General features: G+C 40.4%; 1 protein-coding gene across 1 annotated transcript; it reads right to left on the minus strand.

Annotated features, from left to right (window-relative positions):
* Positions 1-2,631: 2,631 nt before the first annotated feature.
* On the minus strand, positions 2,632-14,634 carry BCL10 (BCL10 immune signaling adaptor). Its single transcript, XM_024565559.4, has 3 exons — positions 14,299-14,634; positions 5,796-6,084; positions 2,632-4,050 (listed from the first exon to the last, which is right to left on the minus strand). Exons 1-3 carry the CDS (start codon positions 14,353-14,355, stop codon positions 3,701-3,703), a joined length of 696 nt encoding a protein of 231 aa, XP_024421327.2. The 5' UTR covers positions 14,356-14,634; the 3' UTR covers positions 2,632-3,700.
* Positions 14,635-20,050: the final 5,416 nt, after the last annotated feature.

A 20,050-nucleotide genomic window follows, 5' to 3' on the forward strand; every position in this document is an offset into this window, starting at 1 on the left:
CCTTGCTATTTATGAAAACTCTTGCCAAACCAGGCTCTTACATTCCCCAGTCGCCCCTCACACTTCAGTTCCAGCCACACAGACCTGTGACCCTCAGTAACTCTCTCCTGCCTCATGGATGTTACTTCTGCCTGAACCCCTTACTTCTGCCCGAACCCCTAGAACTTCATGTAACTGGCTCCTTCTTTTTTATTATTTAGGTCTCAGCTCAAATGTTACCTGTCCTGAGAGGACTTCCTTCACAATGCTGTCAATACTCTTTCCAAGTTACTTTTTAGCTCATACATGCACTATTTCATGCAACTAGAATGATCTGGCCTTCCTTGTTTATTTATATAAATGTGAGTTCCACAAGAACATAGACTTTGTTTTATTATTGTATCTCCAGCACCTAGAATATATATATATATATAATATATATATATTATATATATATATATATATATATATATATATATATATATATATATAATCTCCATTCACCTTTCTGCTGCTTAAGAAATGCTAATAAGAAAGCATGGAGTTGTGGAAGGAACATTGATCTTAAGAGTTATACAGCCCTGAAATTTAATGCTGAAGAGCTATGTGATTTTGAGTCATTTACCTTGTTTGTTTCTCACCTGTTAAAAAAAGGTGAAAATAAAACCTACCTTGCAGGATTGTTATTAAAAGTATAAACAAGATCGCACACGTGGAAACACTGAGCAGTTATCTGGCACACAATGTGGCTGTGGTTTCCAAGTATTGTTGCACATTGGAATCACCCAGAAATCTTTATAAACTTCTGCTGTCTGGCTTCCACACTCAGACATTCTGATTTAATTGGTATGGGGTACAACCTGGGCATCAGGATCTTTAAAAGCCCTCCAGGTGATTCTAAACAGGGTAGCAACGTTTAGGAACCACTGCAACAAAGAACAACTGTCTAATAAATAGTATGGCAAATTCAGGGTAAGGATTTTAGGAGGAGCACTCAAGTTATTTTATGTATTTTTGTGCTTGAATTCAGCTCTCCTTTCAGAAAGCCCTCCTCAGATTACATTTAACAACTATGGATTGATTTGCCTCTTGGTGTGCTTTTTTTCAGAGTCAACAGTGTACATATTCATCCAATGACACAAAATAAGGCCAAAGCCTAAAACTTCCTGCTTCCTTTTACACTGCTTAGGTAAACAGATGGTAGCTATGCATGTCACTGCATTAAGAGTGACATGCTGACAAAGATGGAATTACCTCTTGAAAAAGTGAGCTCACCATGAAAACACATGGAGGAATCTTAAATGCATATTGCTAAGTAAAAGAATCCAATCTGAAAAGACTATATACTGTAGGATTCCAACTAAATGACATTCTGGAAACAATAAAACTACAGACACAATTAAAAAAAATCAGTGGTTACCAAATAGGAAGGGGGAGGAAAGAGGAAGGAATAAGTGGAATATGGGATTTCTAGGGCAGTGAGATTGTTCTGTATGGTATTTTATAATAGTGAATACTTGACATTATACATTTGTCAACACAGAATTGTACAACACTGAGTGAGCTGTAACATAGACTATTTAACTTTAGTCATTAATAATGTATCAAGACTGGCCCATCAATTCTAATAAATGTATCATACTATTTAGAGATGTTAATGTGGGAAACAGGAGGAGAGGGAACATATAGGAAATCTGTCCTTTCTGTTTCAGTTTTCTATAAACCTAAAATTGCTTTAAAAATTGTCTATTAGTTCTTCAAAAAAGCAATACAAATGTGAGCTCAAAGATGTTTTGGATTAAGCGATAATATGGAATCTGTGAAAAGTAACTTTTTCACTGCGGCATTCATCAGCCTAGTCACCAGGTGCACTGTATCATGTCAAGTGTTCAAAGTTAAACATTTGCTCACGATGGTTGGTTTTCCGTATTTAAAAAAACAATGACTTTGTAGGATTCAGAAAACCCAAAAGCCTAAATTTGTTAAAATCTTAATTTTATTGTCTATATAGATATTCCACAGTCTGAAAGAAAATGCAGTGTTATAAACTATAAATATAGGTTCTATAGCCTGTCTACATTATGGTCTGATTCTGAGTAGATCCTATTTAAATACCCCCCCCTCTGCATATTAAATTGTTTTAATGAAAAGCCTGCTTCTGCTTTTAAAAAAGATTTCTTTAAATGTAATGCCACGCATGCTCAGTTGGTTCAACATCATCTCACAAACTGAAAGGTCATCAGTTTGATTCCCAGTCAGGGCACAAGCCTGGTCTGTGGCCCGGGTCCTGGTTGGGGCACATGAGAGGCAACCGATTGATGTTTCTCTCCCTCTTTCTGCCTCCCTACACCTATCTCTAAAAATAAGTTAAGATCTTTAAATGTAATGGCACTATTTTCTTATGCTACACTGGATGTGAAACATGTTCCTCCATAATCCTCAGAAAATGTTTACACTACAAAAATTACCCCTCTTTTTTTAATTACCCAGTCTTTAAAAGCCAATATGCCAATCTTCTTCAGGATTGATTACCTCATCGGTTTATCCAGAAATGCAACTTATCTCAGTTGAAATATCTTCTATAAAAATTAGTACATATAAGTTTTCTATTTACTTCCTCTTAAAAAGTTTGAAACTTCCAAAACACAGCAAAACAATTCAAAAATTTTTATTGTTAATAGCATGCGTCCATCTCTGCTTTTTTCAAGTAATGGAAATATATTTGAGGGATATCAGGAAATAGATAGAATTATACTTTAAATGAACACAATGAGCACCTAATTTATAAATGCATAAATTTAGTCAAACTTTGTGATATAACAAAAAGTCAAATCAAACTAACGCCCTGCTTGTTCCAAATAGTATATAAAACAGACCGTCACATACCCACATAGAGAAAAACATCTTGTGCTAGTTATTTAAACTTTTACAGTGGTCCTCAGTAAAAGAGAGTGGAAAGTACAGAAAAAGTATTTTCAAGAATTTTACCAAATTACAGGTAATAACAGGTTTTTGTAAAGATTTTTCTTTTGGAATGAAAATGCTAAAGAAAAGAATGTGAAAATCTCAAGAAAGTAGCATGAATTAGTAAGGTTAATAAATGTATTTTGGCTAATTGAGATCTTAGGTGGCTCAAACTAATTAGATGTTCCTCCGCATCAGAAGGGGACTCTGTAAGTGTCTGTAAGCCAAACTGAGCAGGAAAGAGATTTTTTTGGAACACTGGTGTTTTTTTCCCCATCAGTGATTGGCTTTATTACCAATTACAAACAGCTTAATCCTGAAAATTTACTGTTGGATAGATGGAAAGGACTGTCAGATTGTGAAAATTTCTAGCATAAATGCACTGAAAAACAACATCATTCCCAGCCTAAGACTCCATTATCAAATAGAGAAATGTTCCCTATTAACGTTGGTCTTAAAACATAAAAAATGTGAACATACTAAATACCTCAAAGAAGGTATTAGGGGGGTAAATGGTAATGGAAAAAATACAATAAAAAAATACACAATTTTGAAAAGTACATGATCCACATGATTTACTTGAGCTATCTAAAAATATGCTTCTTTTTCCCCAAGAGAGTCTATTTACAAAGTGTGCTTGCATTGCGTTTTAAAAGACATGTACTGGTGTTAATAAGTCATTGTAACAGTTTTATAAAAAGATTCATATATTTTCAAATATTATTCATTACTAAAAACATTAACAGGCTGTGAACTGTCATTGCCGTGAAAGAGCACGTGATCTTAGGGGGAGAAACATCTCACTAGAATTTCCACAAGTTCCTTCTAACTGCAGCTCTGGGGGCAGAGGAGGAGCCCCGGGGTCGCCAGGTCTGGGAAGTGTAGTTGAAGAGAAAGTAGGATTTTCAGTTTTGCCTACTTCTAGAACAGGCAAATTCAGAGATGAATCAGTAGAAAAAAAGGGGGCTGTGCTGGATTCTCCTTCTGGATGGTACATGATAGTGGATGCTCTCCGTTTTTCAAAGAAATTACTCTCATCTGAATTTGATCGAGAGATGCTGTTTGTGGCTCCATCTGGAAAGGGCTCACAGTTGCTACATTTTAGTCCTACAATGAAATTATACAGGTGTCAATAAGAAAGTAACAAAAAAAAAACAAAAAACAAAAACAGAGTCTATGCCCATCTTGTCACTTTTTAAAGATTAAAAGCTACCACATAAAATTTAAATAGCAATTTATAAATCCTGTCATCACTCATTTCACATTTGATTTGCTTTTCTGAACAACTATGAAGTATGTACTATTATTTACATTTTCTAGATAAGGAAATAGTCTCAAGGAAGCTAAATGACATGCTATGAACTTAATTTGCATATTTATATACTTAACCATTAAAGGACTTGGGAAAAATAAAGTAGCCTAAAATCTTTCATAAAATAAGAAATGGCTTTCACAACTAATATTCTTTAGCATACTGTCATACAAAAAAACATTACTCAATAAAAACAAAGTTTAAACACAGCATATGCTAAAATGTATGAGTTAATTAATGCCAATTACTGAATCTTGAATCACGGGATGTTAGAAGTGGAAGGAATTTTAGAGGTCATGTGGGATAGTCTCTAACTATCAGAGATGAGAAAACAGAGGCCCAGAACAGTTAAGTCATGCACACCATTCCAGGACTACTTCCCAGAAAGGGAGAAGTAGATCCCAGGTCTCCTCTTCCCACTAAATAATGTCCTGGTTCTCAACCAAACAATATACTTAAATGACGGCAGTTGTTCTGATGTAAGGATTTTACCATATGTAAAGAATATTGCTATAATTAACCACAGTGTAAAAGAATAAACACAAACACAATTTATCTTTCTGTTAGGCTTAGCAAATATTCAACCCATAACTATCTATATGCACAGAACCTTCAGAGTCAAGAAATTTTATGTAAAACTTGCAAAGCCTATGAAGTACATTTATGTCACTTTTTCCTACTAGTTTTTCAACTTCACAATACATTCAGTATTTCTGTTCCATGCTATAGAAACAGATATGGCTCAAAAAGGGACATAGACTTTTTGGCATGGACTTAGAGACTGTGACGTACTTAAGGGCAGGGCCCTACATTACTCATTTCTGTATCCCCAGGGCCTAGAACAGTTGGAGTAGAGCTATGTCACATTTACATTAAATTCAAGTGCTCTGAAGAGAGAGAGGCAGAGAGATGGGAGTTTGGGGGGTGGGGGGGGGATTTAAATGGCAAGTCTACAGAGCATCCCCACCAGTGAGTGTGTGCGCTCTAGGGTGAGAAATTCACAGGAGGTGAATTTGCTATTCCCTTCATCAGCCTCAGTTCTCATGCCTCTCTCATTTTGCCAGACTGAGTTTGATCCTAGTGTTAAAAGTTATGTAAAATTTATATAACATGATTCTTATCAACACAGCCAACTACTTCATCTTAGATCAATTGGAGAAAAACCATCAGAGTTGGACTTACTAAAATACTTTGCCTATATACTATTCTTTAGGTGTTAAGTGCACTTTCAGGGGTTACTTTTGAATAGATTTACCAGACATTCTGCTCATGTTGGAAAGAAACCACTGAGTAGCCTGGGACTTTATTACAGTTAAATTTTCTAGGAATGATATTGTTATACATATATAAATATGCATATATGTATATATTCTGAATATAAATACAGAATATTAAGTGATATTCCACTTTTCCAATGTAAGGACACTTTATAGCGTTAAAAATGCAAATTGATCATTTTTGGGTTTTACTGTTCTTTTAATTTTACTTTTTAAAAGCATCGTTACATTTAAATGAACTCTCATATACCTAACATACTTACCTTTTAGATGTTCTAGTTTTATATTTCGAAGTTTCAGCACTTCATCTGTAATCTTCTGTATCAGGAAGTTCTGTGTTTTCTCTCGCCGAATAGATTCAACAAGGGTATCTAGTCCTTTGGGGTTTTCTTGTAAGTAGTCTAACAATTTTCCAGCCCTTTTTCTACTTGATGTTCGGCAAGAAATTTCTTCAGTGTCTTCTCTACTGAGTATTTTTTTTGCACGTAGATGATCAAAATGTCTCTCAGCTATGATTTTTTCACACAAATACACACGCAAATTCTCTAAAGCCTGAAAAACATAAAATGTCCTTTAATGTTACTTTTTTTTTTTTTTTTTTTTTAACACCTCAGGAAATCATGCAGGTGACTGATTAGGAATCTTAACTGGTGGGAAAAAACATCCTGAAGTCAGGAGGCTCAGGCTCCTAAAAATGCATGCTATTAAGATAAAGGTCCAAGTAGACAAAGGTAGATCCTAGATTAGCCCTGGCCCATGTAGCCCAGTTGATTGGAGCATTGTCCCGCAAACCCAAAGGCTGTGTGTTTGGTCCAGTGTTGGAGCACATAGGAGAGGCGACTAATCGATTTTTCTCTGTCAGGTGAAGTTTGTCTCCCTCTCTCTCTCCATCCCTTCCCCTCTTTCTAAGATCAATAAGCATGTCCTCAAGTGAGGATTAAAAAAAAGTCCTAGATTAGACATTCCTCACATCTTCTGTCCTGCTCTGATCTCATTTTCACACCTATAAACAAAGACCAGGCTATTGTGAAGAGGGGCCATTCTAATCTAGAGGGCCTGGGTCTGTGGAAATAGGGAGGTCTGCTGAGGGCCACCTTTGGGGGTAAAGATGAGATCAGAGGCTTCCATTCATTTTAGTTACCATTTATCATGGCATCCAGGATTAGTCAGGACCAGAGATGATAACTTAGTGAGAGGTCTCATAGTTTATAACTTTCATGTTTGTTAATTATTCATCTTCTTAGAGTAAAACCATTAGAAAACCCCCCACTAAACTAAAAGGGCCCATAATGTGTCTATCTTTGGGGTCAAGTTGGAAAGACTGCAACTCAGTGACTCAGTTGGTAGAAGGGAGGTAGAAAGATGTGGGGGGGGGGAAAGAAACCTAAAGGTATGGTGAAATGGTGGAAGATATTAAAGACACAAAGAACAGCAAATCACAGAAAACAGGCCTAGATCTGAGAAGTAGCTATGGGGACTTACATTATCAGAAAAATGACATGGGTCCCAATAAATGGCATTAATAGTCTGATGCCAATGACTGTATTCTAGCGCCTCTACTTACTACACATGTTACCATGGGTAAGTAACTTAACTCCTATATGCCTTAGTTTCCTCATCTAAGTATTATGAGGAATAAATTCATGTAAAGTTCTTAGAAAAGTACCTGTTACACAATAAGTGATCAATAAATGTTAGTGACAATCACAATAACTAATTTGACTCACATTTATCATTATGAGCAAAAGGCAATGGCAAATCTTAGAAATACCCTAGTATACGGTGGCAGAAAAGTAGGCTAGGTAAGGTGAAGGGTTCTTGTACTTCACAGTCCACTGGACCCCCACAATGATTTATTTATATATTCACACAACAAACATTTCATGTATCTAAATATCTAATATAACAAGTGCTGAGCATGCAAAGATCAATAAGACCCGAATCCTGCATACAAAGGGCACATGGCTTAGGTGGAGAGTACATATCATGCGCAAATCAATAATTGTAAGACGATGTGATATTATCCAGAAAAAAAGGACTATTGGTCAAGTACTGGGGAAGCACAGAGTGAGCAACTGACTCTACTTCCAAGACCTGGGAAATTCACAGAGGCTATATACTTTTGCCAGAGGCATGAAGGTGCACAGTGGGGAAATGCTGAGCATTCTGGGGTAGCTGGAACACAGGCTTCATGTGACAGGGTGGTGAGGTATGTGGCTAGGAAGGAAAACTGGGGTGGAATCATAAGAGAATTTTTATAACATGTTTAGGAACACACATTTTCCTGTAACCAAAAGAATCATCCAAGGTTTATAAATAAGAAGCAATTAAGAAAACTTTTGTAGAGAACTGGGGGGAGCAAAAACTGGGGTGAAAGGAAACCAATTAGAAGATTGCTGCAAAATCTTACATAAGATATGCTGAGTGCATAAATTTAAGCTGTGAGGATAGAGAGACAAGCTACAAGATGAACTTGAAAAACATAATCTGTTGTCATTTCTACCACCTATAGGCTAATGATTCCCAAATTTGTGTGTGTGATCAAGACTTTTTCCACCTACATATCCCAAAGGTACTCCAAATTCAGCATGTCCAAAACCAAATTTATTTCCCTTTTTCTTTTCCTTTGATGTTCTCAACTCGTTTGGGAGTATCACCATCCAATAATATAGCATCCAATAATGCTGTAAATCCACAACTGATCCTTGACTTTTTCTTTTACTCACTTTCCACATCTGATCACCCACCCACTAAGACCTGCCACTCTACCCCTTATATTCATTCAACCTGCCCCTTCACTTCATCTCTATCATTAGCATTACTCTAGTTCAGGTCCTTATATGTTGCATGGACTATTCACAATGGACTTCCTACTTCTCTCCTCCCCCTCAAATTTCTCCTTTACACAGCTATCAGATCTTGCAATTTCTCAAGAGAAAGTGGAAGTCTGGAGTGTTATAAAAAGTCTAATATTGAAATGCCATCAGTTAATTTTTTCAAAATTTAAAACACTGTTCCACCCTTGACTTAAAAGGATACATTTTCTCAAATAAGAGAAGCATAGAGAAATCAAGAGCACGGCTCCGGTCTTAGAACCACCTCAATTCAAATCTTGAATCTGGACTTCTGGCCAAGATGGAGGCGTAGGTAGACACACTGTGCCTCCTCGTAAAACCAAAAGGACAACAATTTAAAAACAAAAAACAACCAGCACTGACAGAAAATCAAACTGTCTGGAAGTCCGACAACCAAAGAGATAAAGAAGAAACATTCATCCAGACCGGTGGGAGGGGCAGAGATGGGCAGCCGGATGGAGAGGACTCACGGCAAACCAGGGGCTGGTGGACCCAGCAAGGTGGCGGATTGTGGAGTGGGGTGGGCAAAGCCGCAGCTGGCAGTGAGGCAGCGGCTGGTGGACTGGGTGACAGACTGAGCAACCCAGGGCTCCAGCTCGGGGAAATTAAGCCTTAAACCTCTGAGTGAAAACACCTGTGGGGGTTGAGGCAGCAGCGGGAGAAACTCCCAGACTCACAGGAGAGGTCGTTGGAGAGACCCACAAGGGCCTAGAGTGTGCACAAGCCCATCCACTTGGGAAGCAGCACCAGAAAGGCCCAATTTGATTGTGGGTAGCAGAGGGAGTTAGTGATGTCTGGCAGAGTGGAGCAAGTGCCATTGCTCCCTCTTGGCCCCTCCCCCACATACAGCATCACAGCACAGTGACTAGCGTTACCCCTGCCCCTGTGAACACCTAAGGCTCCGCCCCTTACTATGCAACAGGTGTGCCGAGACCAAAAAATGGCCCCAATGAGAGAACAGATCAAAGCTCCAGAAAAAATATAACTAAGCAATGAAGAGATAGCCAACCTATCAGATGCACAGTTCAAAACACTGGTAATCAGGAAGCTCACAGAATCGGTTGAATATGGTTGCAAATTAGATGAGAAAATGGAGGCTATGCTAAGAGAAACAAAGGAAAATATACAGGGAACCAATAGTGATGGAAAGGAAACTGGAACTCAAATCAATGGCGAGGGCCAGAAAGAAGAAAGAAACATCCAACCAGAAAAGAATGAAGAAATAAGAATTCAAAAAAATGGGGAGATGCTTAGGAACCTCCAGGACATCTTGAAACGTTCCAACATCCGAATTATAGGGGTGCCAGAAGGAGAAGAGGAAGAGCAAAAAACTGAAAACTTATTTGAACAAATAATGAAGGAGAACTTCCCTAATCTGGCAAGGGAAATAGACTTCCGGGAAGTCCAGGAAGCTCAGGGAGTCCCAAAGAAGCTGGACCCAAGGAGGAACACACCAAGGCACATCATAATTAAGTTACACAAGATTAAAGATAGGAGAGAATCTTAGAAGCAGCAAGAGAAAAGGACACAGTTACCTACAAAGGAGTTCCCATAAGACTGTCAGCTGACTTCTCCAGAGAGACCTTGCAGGCAAGAAGGGGCTGGAAAGAAGTATTCCAAGTCATGAAAGGCAAGGACCTACACCCAAGATTGCTCTATCAAGCAAAGTTTTCATTTAGAATGGAAGGGTAAAGTGCTTCTCAGATAAGGTCAAGTTAAAGGAGTTCATCATCACCAAGCCCTTACTGTATGAAATGTTAAAGGGATTTATCTAAGAAAAAGAAGACCAAAAATAGGAACAGTAAAAATGACAGCAAACTCACAGTTACTAACAACCACACCTAAAACAAGAATGAAAGCAAGCTAAGCAAACAACTAGAACAGGAACAGAACCACAGAAATGGAGATCACGTGGAGGGTTATCAATAGGGGAGTGGGGTGGGGGAAAGAGGGGAAAGGTACAGAGAATTAGTAGCATGAATGTTAGGTAGAAAATAGACAGGGGGAGGGTAAGAATAGTGTAGGAAATGTAGAAGCCAAAGAACTTATAAGTATGACCCATGGACATGAACTATAGGGAGGGAATGTGGGAGGAAGGGGGTATGCACGATGGAGTGGAGTGAAGGGGGGAAATGGGACAACTGTAATAGCATAATCAATAAAATATATTAAACTGTTCGTCACTCTACATTTCTTTATGTTGTTACCTTTGTTTTATTTTCTCTTCTCTATACTCCAAGTCACTATTCATCCTTTAAGATTCAGGACAGTGGTCACCTCCTTCAGGTAGCTTTACCTAAACTCCCCAGAATAAATCAGGCACCCCTGCCCCCTGTCTGTGCAGTACCCTAAGTATACATTCATTTTTCAATACAGCAGGACTCCACTTTTCATCTCCCAATTCATTCCCAGGCATTTCCATTACGTCCCACCACTCTTCTCAACATCACCAATGACCTTCTTCATGCTAAATCTGATAATTTTCAGTCATCTTACTTCTCAGCAGCATGGGCACAGTTGATCACCACTTCCTGGAAATATTCTTTTCTTGTCTTGCATGCCTCTCCTGGCTTGCTTCCCATTTCTGTGGCTATAACTTCTTACTTTTCAAAACTCTTCTATGATCTCCCTCTTCCCTTCTAGCTCCCAACTTCCTAGGTGAACTCATTCAATCTCATACTTGTATTTCCATCTCTGATCTCTCTTCTTCTTTTTAATAATTTATTTCTTATGGGTTTTTTCCCCATTACTACCTGTCCCCCTTATACACCCTTCCCACTGCAATCACCACACTGTTGTCCATGTCCATGAGTTCTTTCTCCTCAGCCCCTCCTCCCCCGAAGCATCCCCTCCCCTCCACCCCCAGCTGCCAGATCTGTCTTCTTATCTTCAGACTTGTTGGTCAAGCTGCTGATTTGACATTTCCACTTAATAATCTCATTCCAATCTCTTCTTCTCAACTCCTACCAATCTATCACCAAGGTCTATCAGTTCTACTTCAAAAATGCCTGCAGAATTCTCTTGCTCCAGCCATTTCCACTGCCTTCACCCTAATCCAAATGACATCATCTCTCACCTGTATATATTCTAAGAGTCTCTTCACTGGTTTCCCTCTCATTCCCAATTTTGCTCTCCTCAGTCCCTACAATAGGCAGAGGGATCTTTTAAAGATATGCCATTAGTTCTTCAATAGGTCCCTACTACACTTGGGGAAAAAACCTCAAAACACTTTACTACAATCTATAAGACACTTCATAATGTGGTTCTAGTCCACCTTTCTAACTTCTCCTCAGGGCACCCTCTGCCTTCTTCCAGTTTTCCCAAGTCACCAAAGTCTTGCCTGCTTAGGTCCTTTGCAAATTTATTCTGCCTCGAATGCTCTTCCCCCAGTCCTGTCACATCCTTCAGGAACCACTTTATTGTTTTTTTACCTTTTTAAAAATCCTCACCAGAGGATATGTTTATTTTTAGAGAGGGAAGGAGGGAGGGAGGGAGAGGAAGAGAAACACCTGTGTGAGAAGGAAACATTAATTGGTTGCCTTCCAAATGTACCCTGACTGGGGATCAAACCTCAACCTAGGTATGCGACCTGACTGGACTGGACCCACAACCTTTTGGTGTATGGAACGATGCTCCAACTAATAACTTCAGGCACCTGGCCAGGGTAGAACCACTTTAAATGTAATCTTCCCTGACCATCCTATCTCAAGTAGATGCCCCCTGTTATTGCTTCAACATCTGTTTGTCTCCTTAATAGTATTTACCATAACTAGTAATTATACATTTATCTGTTTTCAAACCTAATGATCTACATGTTTGAAGTAGGCAAGAACCAGGTATGTTTTGTTCGACTGTGTATCCTGAATTTAGCAGAATGTTAAGCAGACAGTCTTTTGGATGAATGTATTTTACAACTCGCAATTACCATTTTAGGCCTATCTCCCTCTTCCTAAGAAATCAAGCTTTTTTCAAAGCTAGGATTGTGTCTTAGTTTTAAATATTTGAACTGTGAGATTCAACTGCATTTATCAGCCTCACAGCAGCATGCAATCCATATTAATAAAACTGAACTAAATTCAACCAAAAAGATGAAGTAAACAATTAGATGGTGCAGAGGGGAGGGAGGAGTACAGTGAAGGAGGATGGGTGGTGGTATACTATTCAAGACAGAGAAACAGTAGGAATAGCAAGTGGCCTTGGGGGGAGGGATGATAAAAAGTTCAATTTTACACAAGGTGAGCAATTTGCAGGATATAAAAGTGGATTTCCAGCAGATATTTGGAAATAAGTGCCTATAGTTAAGAGAGAAGGAAGTTCAAACATGTGGGTGGTAATTTAAAAACCTTCTAAGGTCATAAACCATTTTGAAAATATCATGACAAAAATTTCTAAGAAAAATATGTGCACATACTTTTTTCCATAGACTTCCTGAAACCCATCTGTGATTCCCCAAGGTTATGAATTTCTGATATGGCTATAAAATGAAATCATGGAGATGGATAGTATCAACGAACTCATGGGAAAAAAATAAGGCCTGGAAGCCACTCTTCATATCTGTGTTTCTATACAGGCTTTAAATCCTCCCACTTGTAACCTTGCTTTGCCTAATTTACCAGCTGTGAAATGGGAATGATCTCAGAGGTTGTTGTAAAGATTAAATGGGAACACTGTACATGGTGTGACACAGTGCCTAGAACATAGCAAGCCTAGCTCTTGGAGTTCATGGTTTTACGGGCACACATCTTGAATAAGACAGCACTCATTTATTATATATTAATTATAATGTCCCAGCCTTTTCTCAACTAGACTGTAAAGCAGGGGCCTGATTGTTATTTTTTGCACCTGTCCAATCAAGGCCAGATGACAGTACCTTCCATACAGTAAGTGTTCCATACATATCTGCTGAATGAGGGAACTAAGGAACAAGTTCCAATCATGTCCAGTTCTTTCTGCCAAGGAATCCAACTGTAATCATGAGTATAACGTAATAAACCTTACAGCGGAGACAAAACGAGCACATTTTAAGTAGATGAACATTTGAAAAGCTGTTGTCCTGTCCAGTTCACGAAGATGATTTTGTAAGTTTTGAGTTGTTAAGCCAGAGTGCACTTCATGTTGCGTTTCTGTTTTTAATTTGAATTGATATATAAACTATTTTAGTGGCAGACACTCATACAAGTCTCAGACAGCAAGACAACTAAAGGCATAGGAAAAAGAGAAACAAGTCTTATTTCAACAAAGCCACTGTTTATGAATGAGTGCTAAAATTTTCTGCAGTATCTAAGCAGAAGAACAAAATTTAACTACTGAATATTTTCAACGTTTGCTTGTAAAGTATTCTCGGCTACAGGTATTTATCCCCCTCCCCTCAATTTAAATATGTGGGCGTTAGCTTACTCGGGGAATTCCAGGTTGTGCTTTCAGCTGCTGAGCTTCCCCCAACCCCCTTTGTAAGAGTTTCACATATTTACTCCACTGCTTGGGGTCCTTTATCTGGTCCAGCGCTTGCTCCCGGTAAAACCAGCAGCCTGGGAGTCACACTCAAAGGAGAATGCGAGCCGCCCATCCCAGACAACGCGATTCCGAAGCGCAGGGGGCGGGGCTTTAATCACCAGGGGATGGGTGAAGAGTGGGCTAGAAGCAGACCTCGAAGAAACGCCCTACCGAAGGTTTCAGACACCCAAGTCCTGCTTTTAGCGATTTAAGGATTAACAAGTCGCCAGGGGATCAGTTACACTAAGAACCCTGGGATGCAGGGCTCGAGGAGGCCCTGTCTGCTCCTCCCATGCGCAGGCTCCGCCTCCGACCCCCTATCCGGACTCCGAGTTTCCGCGTTCGTCTCCCGCGGAGCTCCAATCTATCCCCGCCCGCCCCCAACCCGTGGGAGCCCGGGCAAGATAGTACTACTCACGTCCTTCTTCACTTCAGTCAGGTCCTCCTCGGTGAGGGACAGCGCGGTGGGCTCCATGGCGAGGCGGGGGATGGCACTTCTTCCGGGTCCGGGAGCTCAGGCTGCGCCGCCCCACCTAAGCTGGGGGCTTCAGCCTCCGGAGGAGGGGCGAGAAGCCGAGGCGGAGCAGGTCCGGAGGAAGAGCGCTACCCCTTCGAAAACAGAGGGGCGCGGGCTTAAACTGCGGCACTTCCGGCCCTGCCTCTAGGGCGAACGGTGCAAACCTACGTGTCCCGACGTGGCCCTCAGTACCCTAACTCCTTCCCTATCCTACAGGTTCAAGCGACGGTGCCTTCCCTCGGTGAGGCGGGGCCACGGGCAGAGCCCGCCCCTTCCCTGCGGCAGCCAACCAGTGCCAGCCCGCGGGCCAATCCTTCCCGCCCCTTCGGCTGAGGCCTTTCAGGAGTGGCTCCGCCCACTGCCTCAGGTCTTTTGCATGCAGCCCGGTAGGCCTCCCGGAAAGGAATCGTTTCCGGGGGTGGAACCTGTAGCTGCTACGAAAGTGGGCACTCCCCGCCCTCGCGGACTGCTCACTGGTGGAGTCTGGTCTCGGCTGACTGGAGCCTTTGGGTTTCTCCCTTTTCCCAGACCCTGCCCTAGAGCTCCTTGCTGCTGTGTTTGCCAACTTATTTGATCACACACTGACATGCACACAAAGGCACACACACAGCCTAACCACAGTACTAAACATTTTTGAAAGAGAAGAACCATCTACAAGCCCGCCACTTTAACACCTAACTTAATGTCTGCATATCTTTTGGTTACTGTTCATTATAAATGTATTTCATTTTCCACCTGTATAATGAAGCTATTACGTCTACCTTAGTAGGGCTGCGGTGAAAATTAAATATGATAAATGTTAAGTTTCTTAGAGGTACTTGGCTCACAGTCGGCATCTAATTTATTATTCATTATCTTGTATTACTCAAACATTTATTACTAGTATGTACTAGGCATCTTATCCTGCATTTTACTGGGAGATACTGAGGAATAGACAGCTATTCCCAGAATGTTATTCTAATAGAGGTGTAAACAAAGTAACATGAGTAATATGGGTGGGTCTCAAAACAGCCCTGGCCCCAACCATTGTTTGGACAATATGCCAAGTAAACTAGAAATGGACTAGGGGCTATTTGAAGCTACGAGGGTAGATAAAAATAACAAGAAAACTAAAGACAAACTTCAGAACCCCAATATTTAAGGAAAGAGAAAGCAAAAGAACCAGAAAAGAAAAATGCTGCCAAAGACACACCAAAGTAGTTTTGATTACAACACAGGGATTCGGCTTTTAACTTTAACATAATACCATATGTCTTTTTCCACATTCATACACTGTATTTTTTCTGATTGCTTAATCTTCCATCATCCTGATATTACCCAATTTACTTAACTGTTTTTTCTTTCATTTCACAAATATGCATATTTATCAAATGTCAATTAAGTGCCAGACATTGTTCTAGGTACTTGAGAAAACAGCTGTGAACAAAATAGATGTATTTTCCTTTCCCTCTGGAGTTTAAATTCTAGTGTATGTGTGTTTGGGGCAGAGCACATAGACATTTAAACATGTTATGTAAATGATTTACTATGTTAGAAGATGATAAACACAAAGAGGAACTATAAAACAGGGGAGTAGGATGAGGCTTTATGAAGTGGTAAGATTTATTTTGTATTGGTAAGTGGTATTTTGTATGTTGAAAAATATTGAATAAGAAAATAGGTATAAGATTATAAATGTTATTTACTTATAACCAAAAAATAAAATAAATAAAACAAAGTACAGTGGTTAATGAAGACCTCTCTGAAAAGGGGAGATTTGAGTTAGTACTTGAAACAAGTGAGGGAATGAGCCATGTGGACCTATGGAGAAAGAACGTATAAGTAGAGAGAACAGTCAATGAAAAGGGTTCGGTGTGACTGGGAAGGGTAGGAGGTCCTTGTGTGCCAACATAAAAGTTTACTCTGACATTGTTCTGAGTCATATGAGCTCACTCTGAGTCAGACAGGAAGCCACTGGAGGATTCTGAGCAGAAGAGTGACAGGATCCGATTTATGATTTGAAAAGGAGCACTTAACACTTGCCTTGAAGGAAGGAGGATGAAATAGGGAAGATCAGTTAGGGAGCTATTTCCATAATTCAGGCCCCAGGATTTGGTGGCTCAGAACTGGGTGGGTAGCTGTGAGGGTGGTGAGAAGTGGGGAAGTGATTTCATTTCCTTTCAAAAAGATCACTAAGTAGATCTGGCTGCTAAGTAGAGAGTAGATTGTAGGTGTAAGGGCGGAAATAGAGAGACCAGCGGGAGGCTGCTACCACAGCCAGCCAGGCAAAGCTGAGCGTGCTGTGTCTAGAGTGGGAGCAGTGATGAACAGTCCTCCGTGGTTACCTTGCAATTCCCAGTTGTTCATTGTTATAAAATATTTGTCCTTCACATTTTCACTTCCATATTCCCCATCTTTTTTCTTTTGAATTATCATTTTCTTTGCATAAACTTCCAGGAGTAGGAGTATAGACACCCAAGGAAATGATTATTTTTTGTCCTTTCATATACATATTTCCATAGATTCCACCCAAAGTATTGGCCCATTCATGTGCAGCAATGAACTGTATTTCGCTATAACTATACCAGCTCTGCTGATGAAGTAAGGGATTCAGAACCCATCAAAGTAAAGTGATTTCAATGATGTCAATTTGACAGACCCATTTTGGTCTGGCAATTGTTATGTTGCTGATCAATTGCTGTTCTTTTTAAAATGAAACATTAAAAACATACCAAACTATAAAGAATAATATTATAAACACCCTACGTTCATTACCAGGACTTAACAAATATTGATATTTTGCTACATTTGCTTCTGTTATGGCTTTTGACTACCAAATGTTAGTGGCAGACATCTCTGATTCTTGAGCCTCCTTTCATGAAGCTTACGTTACATCTGACTTTCCTGGTTGTTGACCATTTCATTTCTGACACCTCTAAATTTCTTCCATCTTCAGTATTCATTTCCTTATTCATTTATTCAACTAAAAAGTTGTGTCTGCTCCGTGTCATATGGGAGTTATGGAATGAGGTGCAGCTGAGTAAAGAGCTTAGGAATTTTTAATGGCTGAAAGTTTAATAGTTTGTTTTTGAGGCTACGTCCTAATGTTCCCAAGTCAAATTGTGCTGAAGCAGCTATACCTGAATATCATGTACCTATCACAGAGCTAGTTCATGGTTGGTACTGTAGTTCCTTCTTTTCCTCTAGTATATCATACTTCCTTCATAAGGAAAATCATTTCCCCTTCTCTTCTAAATCACACATTCAGACTATAATGACGGTTGGGCATATTTTCTAGAAAATAGCCCTACCCATTCTCTACCTTAGAATAATTCTACCTCCTCCCCATCCTCCCCCACAACTTCTAAATGTACCATTTGCCTCCTACTGTTGAAATATGAGGCATTTGCTTAATATACAGTGAAGGACAGTTTAGGTGCTGCAAACATAAGGCAGCATATCATAGTGGTTAAGCTTGAGGATGTTTGGCACTTGACAGACCTAGGCTGGTATAATAATAGTTTTCTAGGGCTGCCATAATAAATTACCACAAAGTGGGTAGGCTTAAAACAACAGAAATGTATCCTCTCAGAGTTCTGGAGGCTGGAAGACCAATACTAGTAGGGCCGTTCTCCCTCGGAAGACTCTGGGGAATAATCTTCTTATCTCTTGCTAGCTTGTGGTGGTTGCCAGCAACCCTTGGTGTTCTCTTGTTGTGGCAGCCTAACTCCAATCTCTGCTTCCAATCTCTGCTCGCATGTTTAAGTGGCCTTCTTTACTGTTTTCTTCCTATGTCTCTGCTCCCAAATTTCTTCTCATAAGGACACTAATCACTGGATTTAGGGCCCACTCTAATCCAGTATGACTTTATCTTAACTTGACTGAAAGACAATTTTCAAATAAGGTCACATTCCAAGGTTCAGTAGACATGAATTTTTGGGAAGACACTGTTTAACTTAGCACAGTTGGAGTCTAGATTTGCCAATTATTGACTGTATGATCTAGGAACAACTAATAAGCTTTCAATAAAGATAGCTATTATAAGAATACAGAAGAAGGGAAGAGGAAACCATTTCTGACTGCTAAGACAACATGGAAGAGGTGTGTTTAAAGCAGGCCAGAAGACTTTAATAGGTGGACCTTTATCTGCTGGTTAATGATTTATTCCAAAACTTCCTGCCAGATAGCAGGTGCTGTATTGCAGTTAATTCTATTCCAAGTGATTGTGAGTTATAAATTTCCTGTAAATAGTTGGAGGGGGGGGGGAAACTGATCAGTACTGAGACAGATATTCCTGGGTTTTAGTGGCAAAGCGATATGTGGTGGAATTCATACATTTCAGCTCAGGGACTTTGTGAAGACTCGAGGTGGTCCTGCCCCCCAGGACTGGCTCCCAGGAGTGTGTGTGTGTGTGTGTGTGTGTGTGTATGAGTGGTGGCCTTAGCAAATGCTCTGAGGACATTTGCAAGTGTACCTTAAGACTAGGGCATTGTTGAAGCTGATGAGGGACCCTGAGGGAAGGAACCATTCCCTCTCCCTTTCCTCTAGAAGACTGTTGATTTGAAGAATGTGGATAGGAATTTGGTATGAGAGGCTTGCATGTTTATGGGACAAGATACTTTGAATATAATTGAGGGGAGGCAATATCTGTATGCCAGAAATCTTGACGGAGGGGCTAGATCTCCCAGTCTTACAACTGCCTGGGGGAAATAATCACTAGCAATTTATTTTATACCCATGCTGAGCCAAGCACATTGTATCTAATGTTGCAATTTAATCCCTATAACAGTCCTTCCAGGTGGGCTTTATTATCCTCACTTCACAGATGAAAAGTATGTGATATAGTAAATATGATTTGCCCAAAGCCGCTCCCCTACCAAGTAGCAGAATCAGGACTCCAACTCACCTCTGTTTGATAACAAGGCCAGTGTTCTTAGTGACTAGCAGTAGACCGAGCTAACTGCTTCAGGGAATAGTAATTCAGAAGTTTTCTTGAACAGTCCCTGGGGCAAGGCAAGAGGTATAATGCATTCAGGTCTGTTCTTTGCCCCTGAAGTAGGTAAAAACAAAGTCAGGAAACATCATGGGACTTCCCAGCTCCCTAAATGTAGAAGAGAACCCCACAAGACTGCAGGAAAGGGAGCTCTGAGGGTCTTGATGGACCCTGAACTGCAGCTTTGCAAGAAGAGCATCTGCCAAGATGGAGGAGGCCAAGGCATGGACCCCCTAGCCCCAGGCCTAGAAATGCAAGTGATGGAGCAGTACTCCAAAAAAGTAACATCAGACTTCCGGCCAAGATGGGGGCATAGGTAGACACACTGTGCCTCCTCGCAAAACCAAAAGAAGGATAACAATTTAAAAACAAAAAACAACCAGAACTGACAGAAAATCAAACTGTATGGAAGTCCAACAACCAAGGATATAAAAAAGAAACATACATCCAGACCAGTAGGAGGGGAAGAGATGGGCAGCCGGATGGAGAGGACTCGCAGCAAGGTGGTGGCTAGCAGACCCAGCGAGGTGGCGGATTGTGGAGTGGGGTGGGCAAAGCTGCAGCAGCTGGTGGACCGGGTGATGGACCTCGCAACCCAGGGCTCCAGCTCGGGGAAATTAAGCCTCAAACCACTGATTGAAAACACCTGTGGGGGTTGAGGCAGCAGCGGGAGAAACTCCC

The sequence above is a fragment of the Desmodus rotundus genome, chromosome 3, assembly GCF_022682495.2.
Source record: "Desmodus rotundus isolate HL8 chromosome 3, HLdesRot8A.1, whole genome shotgun sequence".
NCBI lineage: Eukaryota > Metazoa > Chordata > Mammalia > Chiroptera > Phyllostomidae > Desmodus > Desmodus rotundus.